This window comes from Chiloscyllium plagiosum, unplaced genomic scaffold (assembly GCF_037043375.1).
Source record: "Chiloscyllium plagiosum isolate Xiang-an unplaced genomic scaffold, Cpla_swu_hap1 HiC_scaffold_11, whole genome shotgun sequence".
Classification (NCBI taxonomy): domain Eukaryota; kingdom Metazoa; phylum Chordata; class Chondrichthyes; order Orectolobiformes; family Hemiscylliidae; genus Chiloscyllium; species Chiloscyllium plagiosum.
In genome coordinates, this window is record NW_028270149.1 from 81,522,353 (window position 1) to 81,539,503 (window position 17,151).

The 17,151-nt window shown below is 42.2% G+C and overlaps 1 protein-coding gene across 1 annotated transcript in view; it reads right to left on the bottom strand.

The window, feature by feature from the left end:
* The window catches only part of LOC122557081 (sodium- and chloride-dependent neutral and basic amino acid transporter B(0+)-like), a 56,798-nt gene that overhangs the window by 13,435 nt on the left and 26,212 nt on the right, over nucleotides 1-17,151 (bottom strand). The window contains exons 7-10 of the mRNA XM_043704371.2: nucleotides 14,243-14,375; nucleotides 13,422-13,562; nucleotides 4,159-4,387; nucleotides 2,860-2,985 (exon numbers count right to left, since the gene is read on the bottom strand). Coding sequence (XP_043560306.2) covers nucleotides 2,860-2,985; nucleotides 4,159-4,387; nucleotides 13,422-13,562; nucleotides 14,243-14,375 — 629 coding nt within the window. The remainder of the gene's footprint in view (nucleotides 1-2,859; nucleotides 2,986-4,158; nucleotides 4,388-13,421; nucleotides 13,563-14,242; nucleotides 14,376-17,151) is intronic.

Consider the following 17,151-nt stretch of genomic DNA (forward strand, 5'->3'; position numbering starts at 1 on the left):
AGCCGCCTGAGGAAGAAGAGGTGTTGTTATGCCTTCTTGACCATCGTATCTACATGGGAAGTCGAGGACACATTTTTGATTATCGTCACCCTGAGGAAGTTGATGCTTTCCACCCTCTCATCCTCAGTCCCTTTGATGTAAATGGGGGGGTATTCTCCTCCTTTCTTCCTGAAGTCAATGATCAGTTCTTTAGTTTTTCTAATGTTGAGAGAGAGGTTGTTCTCAATGAACCACGTCACTAAGCCCTCTATCTCTCCTTTGTATCTTGATTTGTCGTTGTTAGATATCCGTCCAACTGTGGTGTTGTCATCAGCAAACTTGAAGATGGAAGTGTACTCAACTACAATAGGTAGGTAAAGAATAGAATCCATATACTGTAGAAAAAGTCATCCAGCCCAGCAAGTCCACACTGACTCTCCAAAAAGCATCCCATGCAGACCCACCTCCCTACCCTAGCAATTTTACCCCTGCACTCCCCATGGCTAACCCACCTAGCCTGCACATTCTGGATACTACAGGACAATTTGGCATGGCCAATCCACGTAACTTGCACACCTTTGGACTGTGGGAGGAAACTGGAGCTCTCAGAGGAAACCCACGCAAACATGGGGTGAATGTGCAAACTCCACACAGACAGTCGCCAGAGGCTGGAATCAAAACCCAGTCCCTGGCGCTGTGAGGCTGCAGGCTAACCACTGTGCCAGCATGCTCCCCTAAGATTTCATGACTCAATATTTCACTCACTCTACCAGCATTATCAAGGCAGAGGACCAATCCTAGTACAATAGGGAGTTCAAGAAAGCATGCCAGAAGCAGCACCAGTCCTGAAAGAGGTGTCAAACCTGGTAAGGCTACAGCAAATAATTAAGTACATGTTAATGAGCGGAAGAAACATTCTATGGACAGGGTTAAGTGATCCTACAGCCAAGGGATCAAGTCAAAGCTCTGCAGTCCTGACACATTCAGTCATGAATGCAGTAAGCAAGTAAACAACTAGCTGGAGGAAGTGGCTGCACAAATACCCCATCCTCAGAAATGGTGGAAGGTCAGACCAACAGGTCAGATCAAGAGGCTGAAATATTTTTTATTCACCTGATGGTCTTTTCTAGATTTCATATCAAACAAGATTAGGAGAGACATAGGTGGAAGAAAGTTGCATTCACTCACAGCAAAAAGGTTTCAGAGAGAGAGGCAATATTCCCAGCAGCAATCCCAGAGTGAATGGAAGACTGAGGCTGCCTCCTATCATGGGTAGCTACAGCTTTTGCACCATGGGAGGGGGATAAACAGGGGAATCTGAAGATGTAGATAAGCAAATATCATCAAATGTGCTTCCTCACCATTGTTACAATCTCTAAAGAGATTGTGAACATTTAGGGAGAAATTTGAACAGCCCAAAGTGGTTCAGTGAAGAAAAAGCAATCTCTCAAAATTCCATATATTTTATTTATTGTTACATGTATCTTGTTACAAATATAGTGAAAAGTGTTGTATAGTGTTGCCACACTCCAGCATCATCTAAAACACACAAAAACAAACCAAGATAAAGAATATAAAAGCAGAAAAATGAAGAAATAGAGGAAGTGTCCAACTTTACAGTCCTTCTTGTTAAGTCCTCCATCGTGGGCCTGGTGGTCAGACACAAGTCGCCTTCTCTGCTCAAGTACCACTGGAATGAAAGTTGTCACTCTTCAGTACCATCTTATCTCCACCAGTTCTCTCACCAATATGAGTCCTCCCTGGACCTTGCCAAGACAAGTGTCATCAATACCGCCTGGTATCGCACCAGCCCAAAATTGACTCCATCACCGCCATGAGTCCCCTTCAGGCCCACAACACCGAAGTAGCCGCTGTTGATGCTGCTGGATCTCATACTGGGCCTGAACTCCCCTCACACTATCACCGCCATGAATCTGTGCTGGTCACAGATGCCACTGGGAAACCAAACTCTCCTCTGCTGCAGCCGCCATGAGTCAGTGCTAGGACCACCTCAATGATGCAGAAGCCACTGGGAACCCAGTTTGAATTCAAGAAAGCTTTGCTTTATGTAAGAGGAAAATGAAACAGAATAAACAAAACAAAAACTACGGACTTAGCAACTTAGAACAAGAACAAAGAGTTTCCTCAAACATTGCAAGAGAATCTTAGAAATTCATTTGCTGCTTCTGAGATTAAATCGAGGCATATCATGATTTTTTAGCAATTCACTTTGATTTCTCAGTATTCCAGGTATCCTGTGAACTATGAGATATCATGAGGATCCTTCTGTTAGCATTTGGCTAAGTGACATTTCAGCTTGTTTCCTAAAACCTCATGACTGCAGATTTCTCAACTCAACTTGGGATTCCATTGCGTTGCTGCTTAGTGAATCAGGAACATGCTTGAGTCCTAATAGTCTCCATGCTCCATGTGCTGAGTATGGATAGACACACATTGTGTTCTCCTAATCTGCTCCCAAAGTTCTTGTACAGCTCTGGTCCCACAACTGCTTTACAGCTCCTGAAAGACTCTATCTTTCTCTGCTTTCTTAAATTGCTGAAGAAGCTGGCTATTGAATGTTTTCTATGAGCAAACACACAAATAGTTGAAATAAACACACCTTCTTAACCCTCGAGCCCATTTCCATAGCAATGTGACATACTTTGGAATATCCCAGGCTGAAATGTAAACCGAATACTTTTTAACTTTGAAAGCAATCCTTTTATCGGTGACCTATATAAATAATTTATCTTTCTAATGGATAAAATTTTAACTTTTTCTCATGGGAGAAGAGAATAAAATCCCATGAAACAACCATATGAGAGAATTAGAAAAAAAATGCCTTTAAGTTTGATCAATTTGGATTATAAAGACACTTACCAAAGTTTGCGAACTGACTGTCCAATCCCAGAGTAAGCAGCATGAAGAAAAATAAAATGGACCATAAAGGTGCCCATGGTAACTGGGCAAGGGCCTCTGGGTAGACAACAAAAGCCAAACCAATACCTAAACAATAGGTACAATTGGTACAGTAAAATTAATGGAGTTTTGTGGTAAACTGATATATAATATTATATATATTATATATATATATATAATTAAATTGTAATCCCAATTGTCAAAATCAACCTTATTTTTCTCAGTATCTGCTTTGTGAATATTTTGTTAATTCTTCAAGCTGAGCAATGTCACATTAGAAAATTAGGTTGTTTCCATTTCCTACAGTTAGAATTCAAATATGCATGACTCTTGGAGCAGATTGCATTTCTAATGGCTGGAAAATAGGCAGGGATCCATTTACACTAAGTTTTGGTTTTATAGTGAAGTCTCTAGAACAAGGATGGAGCCTGAAATAACTTCATAGAGGCTAGTGCCCATCACCAAATCACCCTTTGTTAACTTGTGCACAGTACACTGACTGTGGCAGTCAGCTCAGAGTCAGTCATCAATCTCCTGCTGACATTGGTCAGCCAAGCCTTTACTGACTGGGCCAGGTTAACAACCCCAATCAAGAACCTCATAGTCAGTGAGATCCACCTGATTCCAGTCAGTATAGAACCTAAACCCACAGATTACAATGTGGTCAATGTTGGCCAGTATTTGTTCTTCAATGAACATCACAAAATCTGGTCTTTACCATTGTGCCATTTGTGGAAGCTTGCTGTGAGAAAATTGACAACCACATTTCTTACATAACGAAAGCAACTTTATATATAATGAATCACTTGAGGTGAAGTGTGTTGAGATATTCAATGATTACGAAAGACAAAAAAAACTTTCCGAGTCTTTTGCTCTTTCTGCTGTGACACAAGTATCTCCCACAAATATTGTGGTAGCAGATTGGAAACATCACTGAAAATTCAACGTCCTACACTATATTGTGTATTTATAACGTGAATCAATTGTACTGTGATAGTGTATGTCGTGAAGATTCAAAGTCCTTGCAATTAAAGGAGAAAGCTGAACAACAGATCTATTCGTGCCCACTTCAAACCTTCCAGTTTATGAATCATCCACCAACATCTACCTGACATAATACAACCACTATTTCATGTGTAGAATTTCAGAATGTGAAGTCATTTTTCACCAGGATTACTGCTCTGGATCCCAATGATTGACAACTGTGCCTGCAGCCTAGATGAATTATAATTTCAGATCTATCAAATAGATCTCATTTACCTGATTGTGCAACTTCTGAAACGGGCTTGTCCTGTACATGAGCCATGTGTCCAAGGACAGAAAAAATGACAAATCCAGCATACACACTCGTAGCACAATTAGCAACACAGACAATGAAGGTATCTGCGTAACTATTGTTGTGGAATTTGTTATAAGATGAAAGTGCTGTTAAGCCTCCCATTGATACAGCGATAGAAAAGAAAATTTGTGTTGCAGCATCTTTCCAAACCTAGTAAATAGGAGATAGAATAAATGAGCAATTGGAGATTTTACTTGAACTCATTGAACGATTGAAGGCAAAATTACATTGACAAACAGGAACTTTCTTAGCTGCACAGGTCACAATGAGGCGAGAGACAGAAGCTTCTTTTATCAATAAAAATCATCTCCATTGAATATTAGAGCCACCAGTTTGTTTCCTGGCCAAACATTTAATGGTAAATCCTGCCTTCGAACATTATTACTTTCCCCGTCATGTGAAAAGTGAAGACCCAGTTTCATTACTGTGGTGTAGTGGACTCTTACTGTTTTTTTTCCACAGCAACACTTTTTAATAATTGTAGTTGCTTATTGACATGCTACTAAGTCACTGTGTGACTGATAACCATAATGCCATTATTAATTTTCGACGCAAAGATTGATTAATTATACAATAGTTGTATGAATAAATTTGTTACAAGTTGTTAAAACAAAATGTGTGACAAAAAAATCTCAGCGTTGCTTTTCACCCCACTCTGTTTCACTCCATTTTATGAACTCTCATCTCATCCAAATCAATCTTGCCTGTTCCCTCTTTCACTACTTCATGATATCCTCTCCATCTAGCATCACAGAATCATAGAGATGTACAGCATGGAAACAGACCCTTTGGTCCAACCCATCCATGCCGACCAACTGTCCCAAACCAAGTCCCACTTGTGAGCACCCAGCCCATAGCCCTCCAAACCCTTCCTATTCATATACCCATCCAAATGTCTTTTAAATGTTGCAATTGTACCAGCCTCCGCCACTTCCTCTGGCAGCTCATTCCATGCACATACCACCCTCTGTGTGAAAAAGTTGCCCCTTAGATTTCTTTTATATTTTTCGTCTCTCATGACTCTATGCCCTCTAGTTCTGGACTCCCCCACCCCAGGGAAAAGAGCTTGTCTATCTATCCTATCTATGCCCCTCATAATTTTGTAAACCTCTATAAAGTCACCTCTCCAACGCTCCAGGGAAAACAGCCCCAGCTTACTCAGCCTCTCCCTATAGCTCAAATCCTCCAACCCTGGTAACATCCTTTTAAATCTTTTCTTAACCCTTTCAAGTTTCACAACATCTTTCTGATACGAAGGAGACCAAAATTGCATGCAATATTCCAACAGTGGCCTAACTAATGTCCTGTACAGCTGCAACATGATGTCCCAAATCCTGAACTCAATACTCTGACCGATAAAGGAAAGCATACCAAACGCCTTCCTCACTATCCTATCTACCTGCGACTCCACTTTCAAAGAGCTATGAACCTGCACTCCAAGGTCTCTTTGTTCAGCAAGACTCCCTAGGACCTTACCATTAAGTAAATAATCCCTGCTAAGATTTGCTTTCCCAAAATGCAGCACCTTGCATTTATTTGAATTAAACTCCATCTGCCACTTCTCAGCCCATTGGCCCATCTGCTCAAGATCCTGTTGTAATCTGAGATAACCTTCTTCGCTACCCACTACACCTCCAATTTTGGTGTCATCTGCAAACTTACTAACTATACCTCTTATGCTCGCATCCAAATCATTTATGTAAATGGGACGAAAAGGAGTGGATCCAGCACCGATCCTTGTGGCACTCCACTGGTCACAGGCCTCCAGTCTGAAAAACAACGCTCCACCATCACCCTCTGTCTTCTACCTTTGAGCCAGTTCTGTATCCAATGGCTAATTCTCCCTGTAATCCATGAGATCTAACCTTGCTATCCAGTCTCCCATGAGAAACCTTGTCAAACGCCTTACTGAAGTCCATAACGATCACATCCACTGCTCTGCCCTCATCAATCCTCTTTGTTGCTTCTTCAAAAAATGCGATCAAGTTTGTGAGATATGATTTTCCACGCACAAAGCCATGTTGAGTGTCCCTAATCAGTCCTTGCCTTTCCAAATACATGTACATCCTTTCCCTCAGGAATCCCCCCAACAACTTGCCCACCACAGACGTCAGAATCACTGGTCTATAGTTCCATGGCTTATCTTACCACCCTTCTTAAACAGTGCCACCACATTAGCCAAGTTCCAATCTTCCGACACCAAATAACTTCCCTGGATGTATTTCCGGGAATATGCTCCCTAGGTACAGCTGTAATGCTATCCCTTATCAACAACGCCACTCTCCCTCCTCTCTTGCAAGCGTTTCTATCCTTCCTGTAGCATTTGCATCCTGGAACATTAAGCTGCCAGTCCTGCCCATCCCTGGTCATGTTTCTGTCATTGCTATGATATTGTAGTCCCACGTTCCTAACCATGCCCTGAGTTCATCTGCCTTCCTTGTTAGGTCCCTTGCATTGAAAGAAATGCAGTTTAGTTTATTAGTCCTAACTTGTCCCTGCCTGCCCTGACTGTTTGGCTTACTTCTGTTCTCAACTGTACCAGTCTCAGATTGATCTCTTTCCTCACTATCTCCCTGGGTCCCAACCCACCACACCCCCCCCCCCCCCCCTCCCCCACCCCCACTTTACTAGTTTAAATCCTCCTGAGCAGCTCCAGCAAATCTCTCTGCCGGTACATTAGTCCCCTTCCAATTTAGGTGCAATCCGTCCTTCTTGTACAGGTCACTTCTACCCCAAAAGAGATTCCAATGATCCAAAAATGTGAATCCTTCTCCCATATACCAGCTCCTCAGCCAAGCATTCATCTGCGCTATCCTCCTATTCCTGCCCTCACTAGCGCATAGCCCCAGGTGTAATCCAGATATTACTACTCTCGAGGAACTCATTTTTAAATTCCTGCCTAACTCTCTGTAATCTCCCTTCAGAATGTCAATCTTTTCCATCCTATGTCGTTGGTTCTAATGTGGACAATGACCTCTTTCTAGCCTCTCTCCCCCTTGAAAACATTCTGCACCCTCTCTGAGACATCCTTGATCCTGACACCAGGGAAGCAACACACCATTCTGATTTTTCGCTGCTGGCCACAGAAATGTCTGTCTGTACCTCGCACTAGAGAATCCCCTAACACAATTGATCTCTTGGAACCCCAGGTACCCCTCATTGCATTAGAACCAGTCTCAATACCAGAAACTTGGCAGTTCGTGCTACGTTCCCATGAGAATCCATTACCCCCTACATTTTCCAAAACAGCATACTTGTTTGAAATGGGGATAGCCATAGAAGACTCCTACACTATCTGCCTACCTCTCTTACCTTTCCTGGAGTGACTGCATCTGTGAATTTTCCCCTTTCCTATAACTGCCATCCATCATATACTGTTGCTATTGCTAATTCGTCATTGCCTCTAACTGCCTCTCCAACCGATCCATTCGATCTGTTTGGATTCGCAACCAACAGCATTTATTGCAGGTATAATCCACAGTAACCAGTAAACTCTCATTAAACTCCCACATTTGACAAGAATCACATATCACTCTACTAAAGGCCATTTTTGCTCCTTCACAATCTACAGACCCAGAAAATAACCCCGTCTTATTCCTCTACAAAACACTGCTCCAGGTTAAATTAATAGTTGTGGCTTATATTTTAAGTTTAATCAAGAGACATATCTCAAAAAACATATAATCAAGAAAGAACCCACTCTACTCTCTACTGTAGACTTTCTGTTGGCAGCACCTAAAACAATTCATTTATCTGTTTCTGTGCTGTGACTTTGCCCAAACAGTTCCTCCAAGATCAGTTATGAATTTCACTGTTTGTTAATTTTCCCAGATGCACCCAGATGTCCAGTGATACATGAATTCAAACAGCAAAGGCAGTTACTATTCAGGTTCACTGTGGTGTCAGTTTCTTTCTCTCTCTCTCTCGCTCTCTCCTGCACTGACCTCACCATGTGCTTCCCATGTCTGTACCTCTCCCTTTTTAGAACTGCTGTTGTTTTGACCTTTTTTCTCCAAAGTTCCAAAACAATGCAACAGCATATGAAACAGTAATTGCTACTCCTGGAATTCAAGGAAATCACCTCCAACACCTAAAATACCTCAAAAAAGGGGCAGCTGTTACAGCCAGAAAGTTTTCCCATCCTCCATCTTGGATTACCCAGAATCCCATCATCACTGCATTATGCCTCAACTAATTCCATCTCATCCCATTCCACTTTATCCATTGCTACATCAACCTACTTCAATTAATTCCATCTCATCCCATTCCACCTTATCCATTGCTACATCAACCTACTTCAATTAATTCCATCTCATCCCATTCCACCCTACCCACTGCTGCATAACCTACTTCAACCAATTCCAGCTCATCCCATCCTCCTCTGCCCAAGTCCATCATATCCACTCTATCTTGTCCTTCTAATCCCAGCCTACACTGTACCATTCCATTCGATTACAGCTTGCTGTTGAATTTGGGTTTGCTCAGTTGGCTAGCTAGCTGGCTTGCAATACACAGTGATGCCAACAGTATGGGTTTAATTCCCATGCTGGCTGAAGTTACCTTGAAGGACTCTCTTTCCAATCTCTCTCCTCACCTGAGGACTATCAGCACCACCACCAATCATCTCTCTCAAGTGAGGGAGCAGCCCCATGAGCTGGTAAGACTATGGGAATTTTACCTTACCATCTAATGCTATATTTTCCCATTTGTTAAAGCAAGTTGTCAGAAGTATTTAAAAAATGCCCATCCACCGAGTAATCAGAGTAATTGAAATGATGTTTTATTTGTTTAAACATGGCCCAAAAAGCAACATTGTACTCTTAAAATGGTTATGTAAACAGCAAATTAAATACGACAGAACACCAAACAGAATGACTAAAAAAAACCCCTTGAAATTCAATCATTGACTTTAAGAACATAGAACATTACAGGGCAGTACAGGCCCTTCAGCCTTTGATGTTGCATTGACCTGTGAAACCAATCTGAAGCCCATCAAACCTAAACTATTCCATTCTCGTCCATATGCCTTGACAATGACCATTGAATGCCTTTACAATTGGCGAATCTACTACTGTTGCTGGCAATGCGTTCCACGTCTCACGACACTCTGAGTAAAGAAACTACCTCTGACATCTGTCCTATATCTATCACCTCTGAATTTAAAGCTTTGTCCCCTCGTGCTAACAATCGCTATCTGAGGATAAAGACACTCACTGTCCACTCTACTGAACCCACTGATTATCTTCTATGTCTCAATCAAGTCACCTCTCAACTTTCTCCTCTCGAATTAAAACAATCTCAAGTCCATCAGCGTTTCCTCGTAAGACCTTCCCTCCGTACCAGGCAACATCCGAGTAAATCTCCTCTGAACCCTTTCCAAGGCTTCCACATCCTTCCTATAATATAGTGACCAGAACTGTACACTACACTCTAAGTGTGGTCGCACCAGAGTTTGTACAGCTGCAGCATGACCTCATGGTGCCAAAACTTAATCTCTTTACCAATAAGAGCTACCACACCATATGCCTTCTTAACAACTCTCAACCTGGGTGGCAACTTTTAAGGATCTTTGTGCATGCACACCAAGATCTCTATGCTCATCTATACTACCAAGCATCTTACCATTAGCCCAATAGTCTGCATGCCTGCTACTCCTTCCAAAGTGAATCACCTCACATTTTTCTGCATAAAACTCAATTGCCACCTCTTAGCCCAGTTCTGTAGCTTATACATCTCCTTCTGCAACTTGCAACTTCCTTCAACACTATCCACAACTCCATCAACCTGTCATCCGCAAATTTACTAACCCATTCTTCTACGCCCTTGTTTATAAAAATGACAAACACCAGTGGCCCCAAAACAGATCCTTGCGGTAATCCACTAGTAACTGAACTCCAGGATGAACAGTTCCCATCAACCACCAACCCATCAGCCAGCCAATTTCTGATCCAAACTGCCAAATCACGCTCAATCCCAAGCCTCTGCATTTTGTCCAATAGCCTACAGTGGGGAACCCTATCAAACCCCTTACTGAAATCCATATACACCATATCAACTGCTTTACCCTCATTTATCTGTTTGGTCACCTTCTCATGAGGCATGACCTACCCTTCAAAAACCCATATTGACTATCCCTAATCAACTTATTCCTTTCTAGATGATTATAAATCCTATCTCTTATAACCTTTTCCAACACTTTACCCACAACCAAAGTAAGGCTCACTGGTCTAATAATTACCAGGATTGTCTGTACTCCCTTTCTTGGGCAAGGGAACAACTCCCATGGTGGCACAGGGGTTAGCACTGCTGCCTCACAGCACCAGAGACCTAGGTTCAATTCCCGCCTCAGGCAACTGACTGTGTGGAGCTTGCACATTCTTCCTGTGTCTGCATGGGTTTCCTCCGGGTGCTCCGGTTTCCTCCCACAATCCAAAGATGTGCAGGTCAGGTGAATTGGCCATGCTAAATTGCCCATAGTGTTAGGTGAAGGGGTAAGTGTAGGGATATGGGTGGGTTGCGCTTCGGCGGGTCGGTGTGGACTTGTTGGGCCGAAGGGCAACCCAACCATACCCCTACACTTACCCCTTCACTGTAGGTAATCTAATTTGTTATCCTCCAGTCTTCTGACGATTCCTATAGACAATGACAACGTAAAGATCAAAGCTAAAAGTTTGGCAATCTCCTCCCTGGCTTCCCAGAGAATCCTGGGATAAATTCTGTACAGCGCAGGGGACTTATCTATTTTTACACTTTCCAGAATTGCTAACAGCTCCTCCTTCTAAGGATCTCAATCCCATCTAGTCTAGTAGCCTTTATCTCAGTATTCTCCTCGACAACATTGTGTTTTTCTAGTGTGAATACTGACGAAAAGTATTCATTTGGTGCTTCCCCGATCACCTTTAACTCCATGCACAACTTCCCACTACTATCCTTGGTTGGCTCTAATCTTACTCTGGTCATTCTTTTATTCCTGATATATCTATAAAATGACTTATGGATTTCCTTGATCCTATCCGCCAAGAACTTCTCATGTCCCCTCCTGGCACTACTTAGCTCTCTCTTTAGGTCTTTCCTGGCTAACTTATAACTTTCGAGCGTGCTAACTGAGCCTTCATGTCTCACCCTAACATAAGCCTTCTTCTTCCTCTTGACAAGAGATTCAACTTCTTCAGTAAACCACAGCTCCCTCGCTCACCACTTCCTCCCTGCCTGACAGGTACATACTTATCAAGGACGCGCAGTAGCTGTTCCTTGAATAAACTCCACATTTCAAATGTGCCCATCCCCTGGCATTTTCTTCCCCATCCTATGCATCTTAAATCTTGCCTTATCGCATTGTAATTACCTTTCCCCCAGCTGTAACTTTTGCACTGTGGTTTATACCTATCCCTTCCCATCACTAAAGTAAACATAACAGAATTGTGGTCACTATCACCAAAGTGCTCATCTACCTCCAAATCTAACACGTGGCCAGGTTCATTACCCAGTACCAAATCTAATGTGGCCACGCCCCTTGTTGGCCTGTCTGCATACACTGTCAGGAAACCCTTCTACATACATCAAACAAAAACTGACCCAACTAAAGTACTTGAACTATAGTATTTCCAGTCAATATTTAGAAAGCTAAAATCCACCATAACAACTACCCTATCACTCTCGCTCCTATCGAGAATCACCTTTGCTATCCTATCCTCTATATCTCTGGAACTATTTGGAGGCCTACAGAAATCTCCCAACAGGGTGACCTCTCCTTTCCTGTTTCTAACCATAACTGATACTACCTCAGTAGATGAGTCCTCAGGCGTCCTTTCTGCAACCATTATACTGTCCTTGACCAACAATGCCTCACCCTGCCCCCTTTTACCATTCTCTCTGCTCTTACTGAAACATCTAAATCTTAGAACCTTCAATAACCATTCCTGTCCTTGCTCCACCCATGTCTCTGAAATGGCCACAACATTGAAATTCCAGGTACTAACCCAAGCTGCAAGTTCACCCACCTTATTCTGGATGTTCCTGACGTTGAGGTAGACACATTTCAAACCAACTTCTTGCTTGTCGGTGCCCTCTTAGGACCTTATTTCTGACCTCATTACTCTCAACCTCCTGTATACTCAAATGACTATTTAGGTTCTTATCCTCCTGCTGAATTAGTTTAATCCCACCCAAAGAGCATTAGCAAATATCTCGCCTCCCACATCCCCCACCCACCCCCCCGAACTCCCCCATCCCTTCCCCCAGAATATTGGAACCCCTCAGGTTCAGGTGAAGACCGTCCTGTTAGTAGAGGTCCCAAGGTCCCACCTACCCTAGAAAGAACCCCAATTATCCAGGTATCCGAAACCCTCCCTCCGGCACCATCCCAGTAGCCATGTGTTCAACTCCTCTCTCTCCCTATTCCTTGCCTCGCTTGCACATGGCATGGGCAACAAACCAGAGATAACAACTCTGTCCTAGCTCTAAGCTTCCACCCCAGCTCCCTGAATTTCTGCCTTAAATCCCCATATCTCTTCCGACCTATGTCATTGGTGCCTTTGTGGACCACGACTTGGAGTTGCTCTCCCTCCGCTTCAAGGATCCCGAAAACATGATCAGATCATGAACCCTGGCATCTGGGAGACAACATATCAACTGTGAGACTCTCTCATTCCCACAGAACCTCCTATCTGTCCCTATCACAATGGAGTCTCCAATGATTAATGCTCTGTTCCTCTTCCCCATTTCCTTCTGAGCAACAGGGACAGACTCTGTGCCAGAGCCCTGTGTCCCATTGCTTACCCCTGGTAAGTCAGCACTTACCACCACCACCCCCCCCCCCCCCCCCCCCCAAACAGTATCCAAAACGCTGTACCTGCTGTTGAGGTGGACAGCCATAGGAGATGCCTGCACTTCCTCGCCGTTTCCCATCCCGCCTCCTGACGGTCACCTATCTACCTTCTTCTGTTACCTTAGGTGTGTCTATCTCCCTAAAGCTCCTCTCAATAACCTCCTCTGCCTCCCAAATAATCTGAAGTTCATCCAGCTCCAGCTCCAGTTCCCTAATGCGGTTTTCGAGGAGCTGGGATTGGGTGCACTTCTGCAGGAGGAACATTCAACTTCCCTAACCTCGATACCCAGTATTCTAAATTCCCAACGAGACTACTAAAAAACTAAGAAAAAGAAAAAAAAACTTTGTTCTAATTACCTGAGCATCAGCCAGTTTGGAGAAGTCTGACTGGCTTCCGATGTAGAATTCAATTCCTTTAGAGGCTCCCTCCAGTGTCAGCCCTCGGATCAGGAGTATAGTCAAAGCCACATATGGGAATGTTGCAGTGAAGTAAACCACCTGACCATGGAGAATAATTTTTTTAGATTTTCCTATATAGGCTGGTACTACATTTATAGTACTGAGTCCAAATCAATGGAAAATATATAGGATTGGATTGTAATCAATGCAGACAGTGAAACAATGTTATTGAAGGAATAATAATGCACAAAAGGAATATTTAACATTGATATGCTCTATCGTGACAGAATTTTAATAATATAAGCATATCTCATTTATTTCTCATATTCAGTAAAACATCAGATTTAATAGAAAAAAAAGAACAGAATTCATTCCTCACTTTTATAGCCTGGGTTTCTTTCCCATTCTCGTTGTCCAGACAAATCTCATTTTACTCAAATAAAATCTGACCCTAATCTGTCCAGTCCTGCACAGCCTTCCACAGCAATTGGAAATTCCCCAGCATCTCTGCATCAGGGACTGAAACCCTCAGAATGAGGGTGACATTGCAGGGGTTTGGGGGGAATTGCTACTGTTCTTTCACTCAGAAAGATCTTCAGATCTCCCTCAGGCCTAAAGTGTTGACGAATTATGGATCTCACACTCCCCAAACAAACATTATTAACATCATCTCAGAGATTAACCAGCCACTTCATAAATCATTTATAAATTCTAGTTTTATTGTTACAGAAATCTGTACCTTGTCACTAGTTTTAATTCTATTCATCACAATCATTTACCTTTCCTGATGATTTAATTCCCTTCGATAACGCTGCCCCCACCATCAGTCGGACCAGAAGCAGACAGAGAGCTAAATACCAGACTATCTCCCCAGTCTCATCCATTGAACTGGTTCGTTGTAAAACTCCTTTACTAAAGAAAATGACAACAAAAAACATTGTGCGTCAGGAAGGTATTTAATTTACACAATGACAAGTATACAGAAGCTGACAATCAAATAAAAACAGATTTAACAGTTAACCAACATAAAGACAACCAGTTACACTTTTAGAAATGGATAAATATGTTGAGTTGTAATTAAACTTATGAACTTTCTCTGTGTCTCCTGACTTTCTAAAGATGTGATATTATTTAAACAGTGAGTGCTGATGTGATTCGCAAAAGAACTGATTTGATTTGATGGGGTTCTGATAGTGCTTCGTTAACTGCTGCACATTGTACTATTGAAACTATCTGTGTAGTCACTGTAGCCTCGAATATTCGATCCCAGTTCAGGATGTTATGGGCCAGACCAAAATCCCTCAGAATTTGCCTAGACCCTAACTCTTTCTTATTTTAAAAGGTAAATCCAAGGTGTTTTGCGTTCCTGATACAATTCGATTGGTCAAACTACTCAACGGTAAACAAAACACAATTTATTCTTACACTATAGCTAAAATACAACGAAAGTGAAAAAAAAGAAAATAATTGACTTAGTTGTAACTCTATTGGAAAACGTTTAAAATCACACAACACCAGGTTATAGTCCAACAGGTTTAACTGGAAGCACACTAGCTTTTGGGAGCGACGCTCCTTCATCAGGTGATAGTGGAGGGCTCAATCTTAACATACAGGATTTATAGCAAACATATACAGTGTGATGTAACTGAAATTACACATTGAAAAAATGATTGTCTGTTAAGCCTTTCATCTGTTAGAATACAGTGATAGTTTCACTTCTTTCATGTGTAAATCACAAAACCTTTTTTTAAAAGTTGCATTCTCGGGTTAGCTGTTAACAATGGTGATAGCTGGACAATGTGTTGAAGGTGTTAGCCCCCTGTGTTCTCTGTCAATGCCATGATGTTTAGATTGATTCTAATCTAAAAAGAGATATAACGGAGTTTTACATAAATTCATGCAGTTTTTGAGCAAAGTACAATGTAACTCTGCAAGTACAAATTCGTACTTATAGGGTTACATTGCACTTTGCTCAAAAACTGCATGAATTCATGTAAAACTCTGTTATCTCACCTTTTAGATTAGAATCAATCTAAACATCATGGCATCGACAGAGAACACGGGGGGCTAACACCTTCAACACATTGTCCAGCTATCACCATTGTTAACAGCTAACCCGAGAATGCAACTTTTTTTAAAAAAGGTTTTGTGATTTACACATGAAAGAAGTGAAACTATCATTGCATTCTAACAGATGAAAGGCTTAACAGACAATCAATTTTTCAATGTGTAATTTCAGTTACATCACACTGTAAATGTTTGCTATAAATTCTATGTGTTAAGATTGAGCCTTCCATTATCACCTGATGAAGGAGCGTCGCTCCGAAAGCTAGTGTGCTTCCAATTAAACCTGTTGGACTATAACCTGGTGTTGTGTGATTTTTAACTTTGTACACCCCAATGCAACAACAGCATCTCCAAATCATGACTATTGGAAAACATATCACAATAAAAGATTAGTTAGCAACTAAACAGTAACTATTCCAATATAGTAACATTCCATAGACACACACTTGGGAAAAGGCATATTCAACAAAACAGATTGTTTCACCTGCAATTCTCTGAGTTTTCACTGAGCACCTCAACACCTCTGACTTTAAAACAAAAGGATAAAACAACTTCTTAAAGCAATAGTATTGTTACATGGACCACAGGGTCAGGATGTGTAAATACTCTAGGAGCTCAGATTTCCATTCTGTTGGCGGGGGGGGGGGGGGGGGGGTGGTGGGAAGGTGTTAGGGGATGGAAACTGATGGTATGTAGTGGAGCAGATGAAAATGGGTGATCTGAGAAACAACCCAATAAATTAACAATAAATCAAAAAACAGCACCTCAGCCATCTTGCCTTATACCCCTCCACCCCAGTTTACTCCCCATGCGCTATCCATGCCAACACGTTATCTCATGCCATTACCAATGTCATGGGTCCTCATTCTCCCCCGTGCTAACCTATTCCACATAATACATAACCAATATCCTCCATAGTTGATAAATTATGGTGCTGGAAAAGGCACAGCAGGTCAGGCAGCATCCGAGGAGCAAGAGAGTCGATGTTTTGGGCAGGTCCCTATTTCAGGACTGGAGAGGAGGAAGGAGCCACACAAGGCCATCTGCAAACTGGAGGAGGAATACCTCATCTTCCATCTCATAAGCCTACATCCATATGGTATAAACATTAAACTCACCAGTTACCAAATCTCTCCTCCCTCCATCCCATCCCAGATTCAACCCACCCCACCTCATTCTCATCTCTGCTCCTCCCTTCCCACAACCTAAAACTATCACCTTCTTCTTTCAACCACATCGCCTCAGTTTCTCCTTGCCCTAACCCCCCTCTCCCCATTTATCTCTCAACACCCTTCCCCCTCCTCAGCCCTGAAGAAGGGTCCTGCCCAAAATGTTGATCCTCTTGTTCCTCAGGTGTTGCCTGATCTGCAGTGCCTTTTTCAGGGCCACACTTTGTCCTGCATCTGCAGTCTCCATTGTCTCCTTATATCCTCCATGCCAACCTATAGCCTCTGTGACACCAACACATATTTTCTGTTTAAACCTATCAACTTGTCCAATATTCACCATGAGCAGAACTCAGGACACTTGTGAAGATTAAAGAAAATTTTCATTGTCCATTAATTTAATCACTATTTCAAAAGAAATGCCTTCATTGAGAATACATCTTACTGCCTTTCAT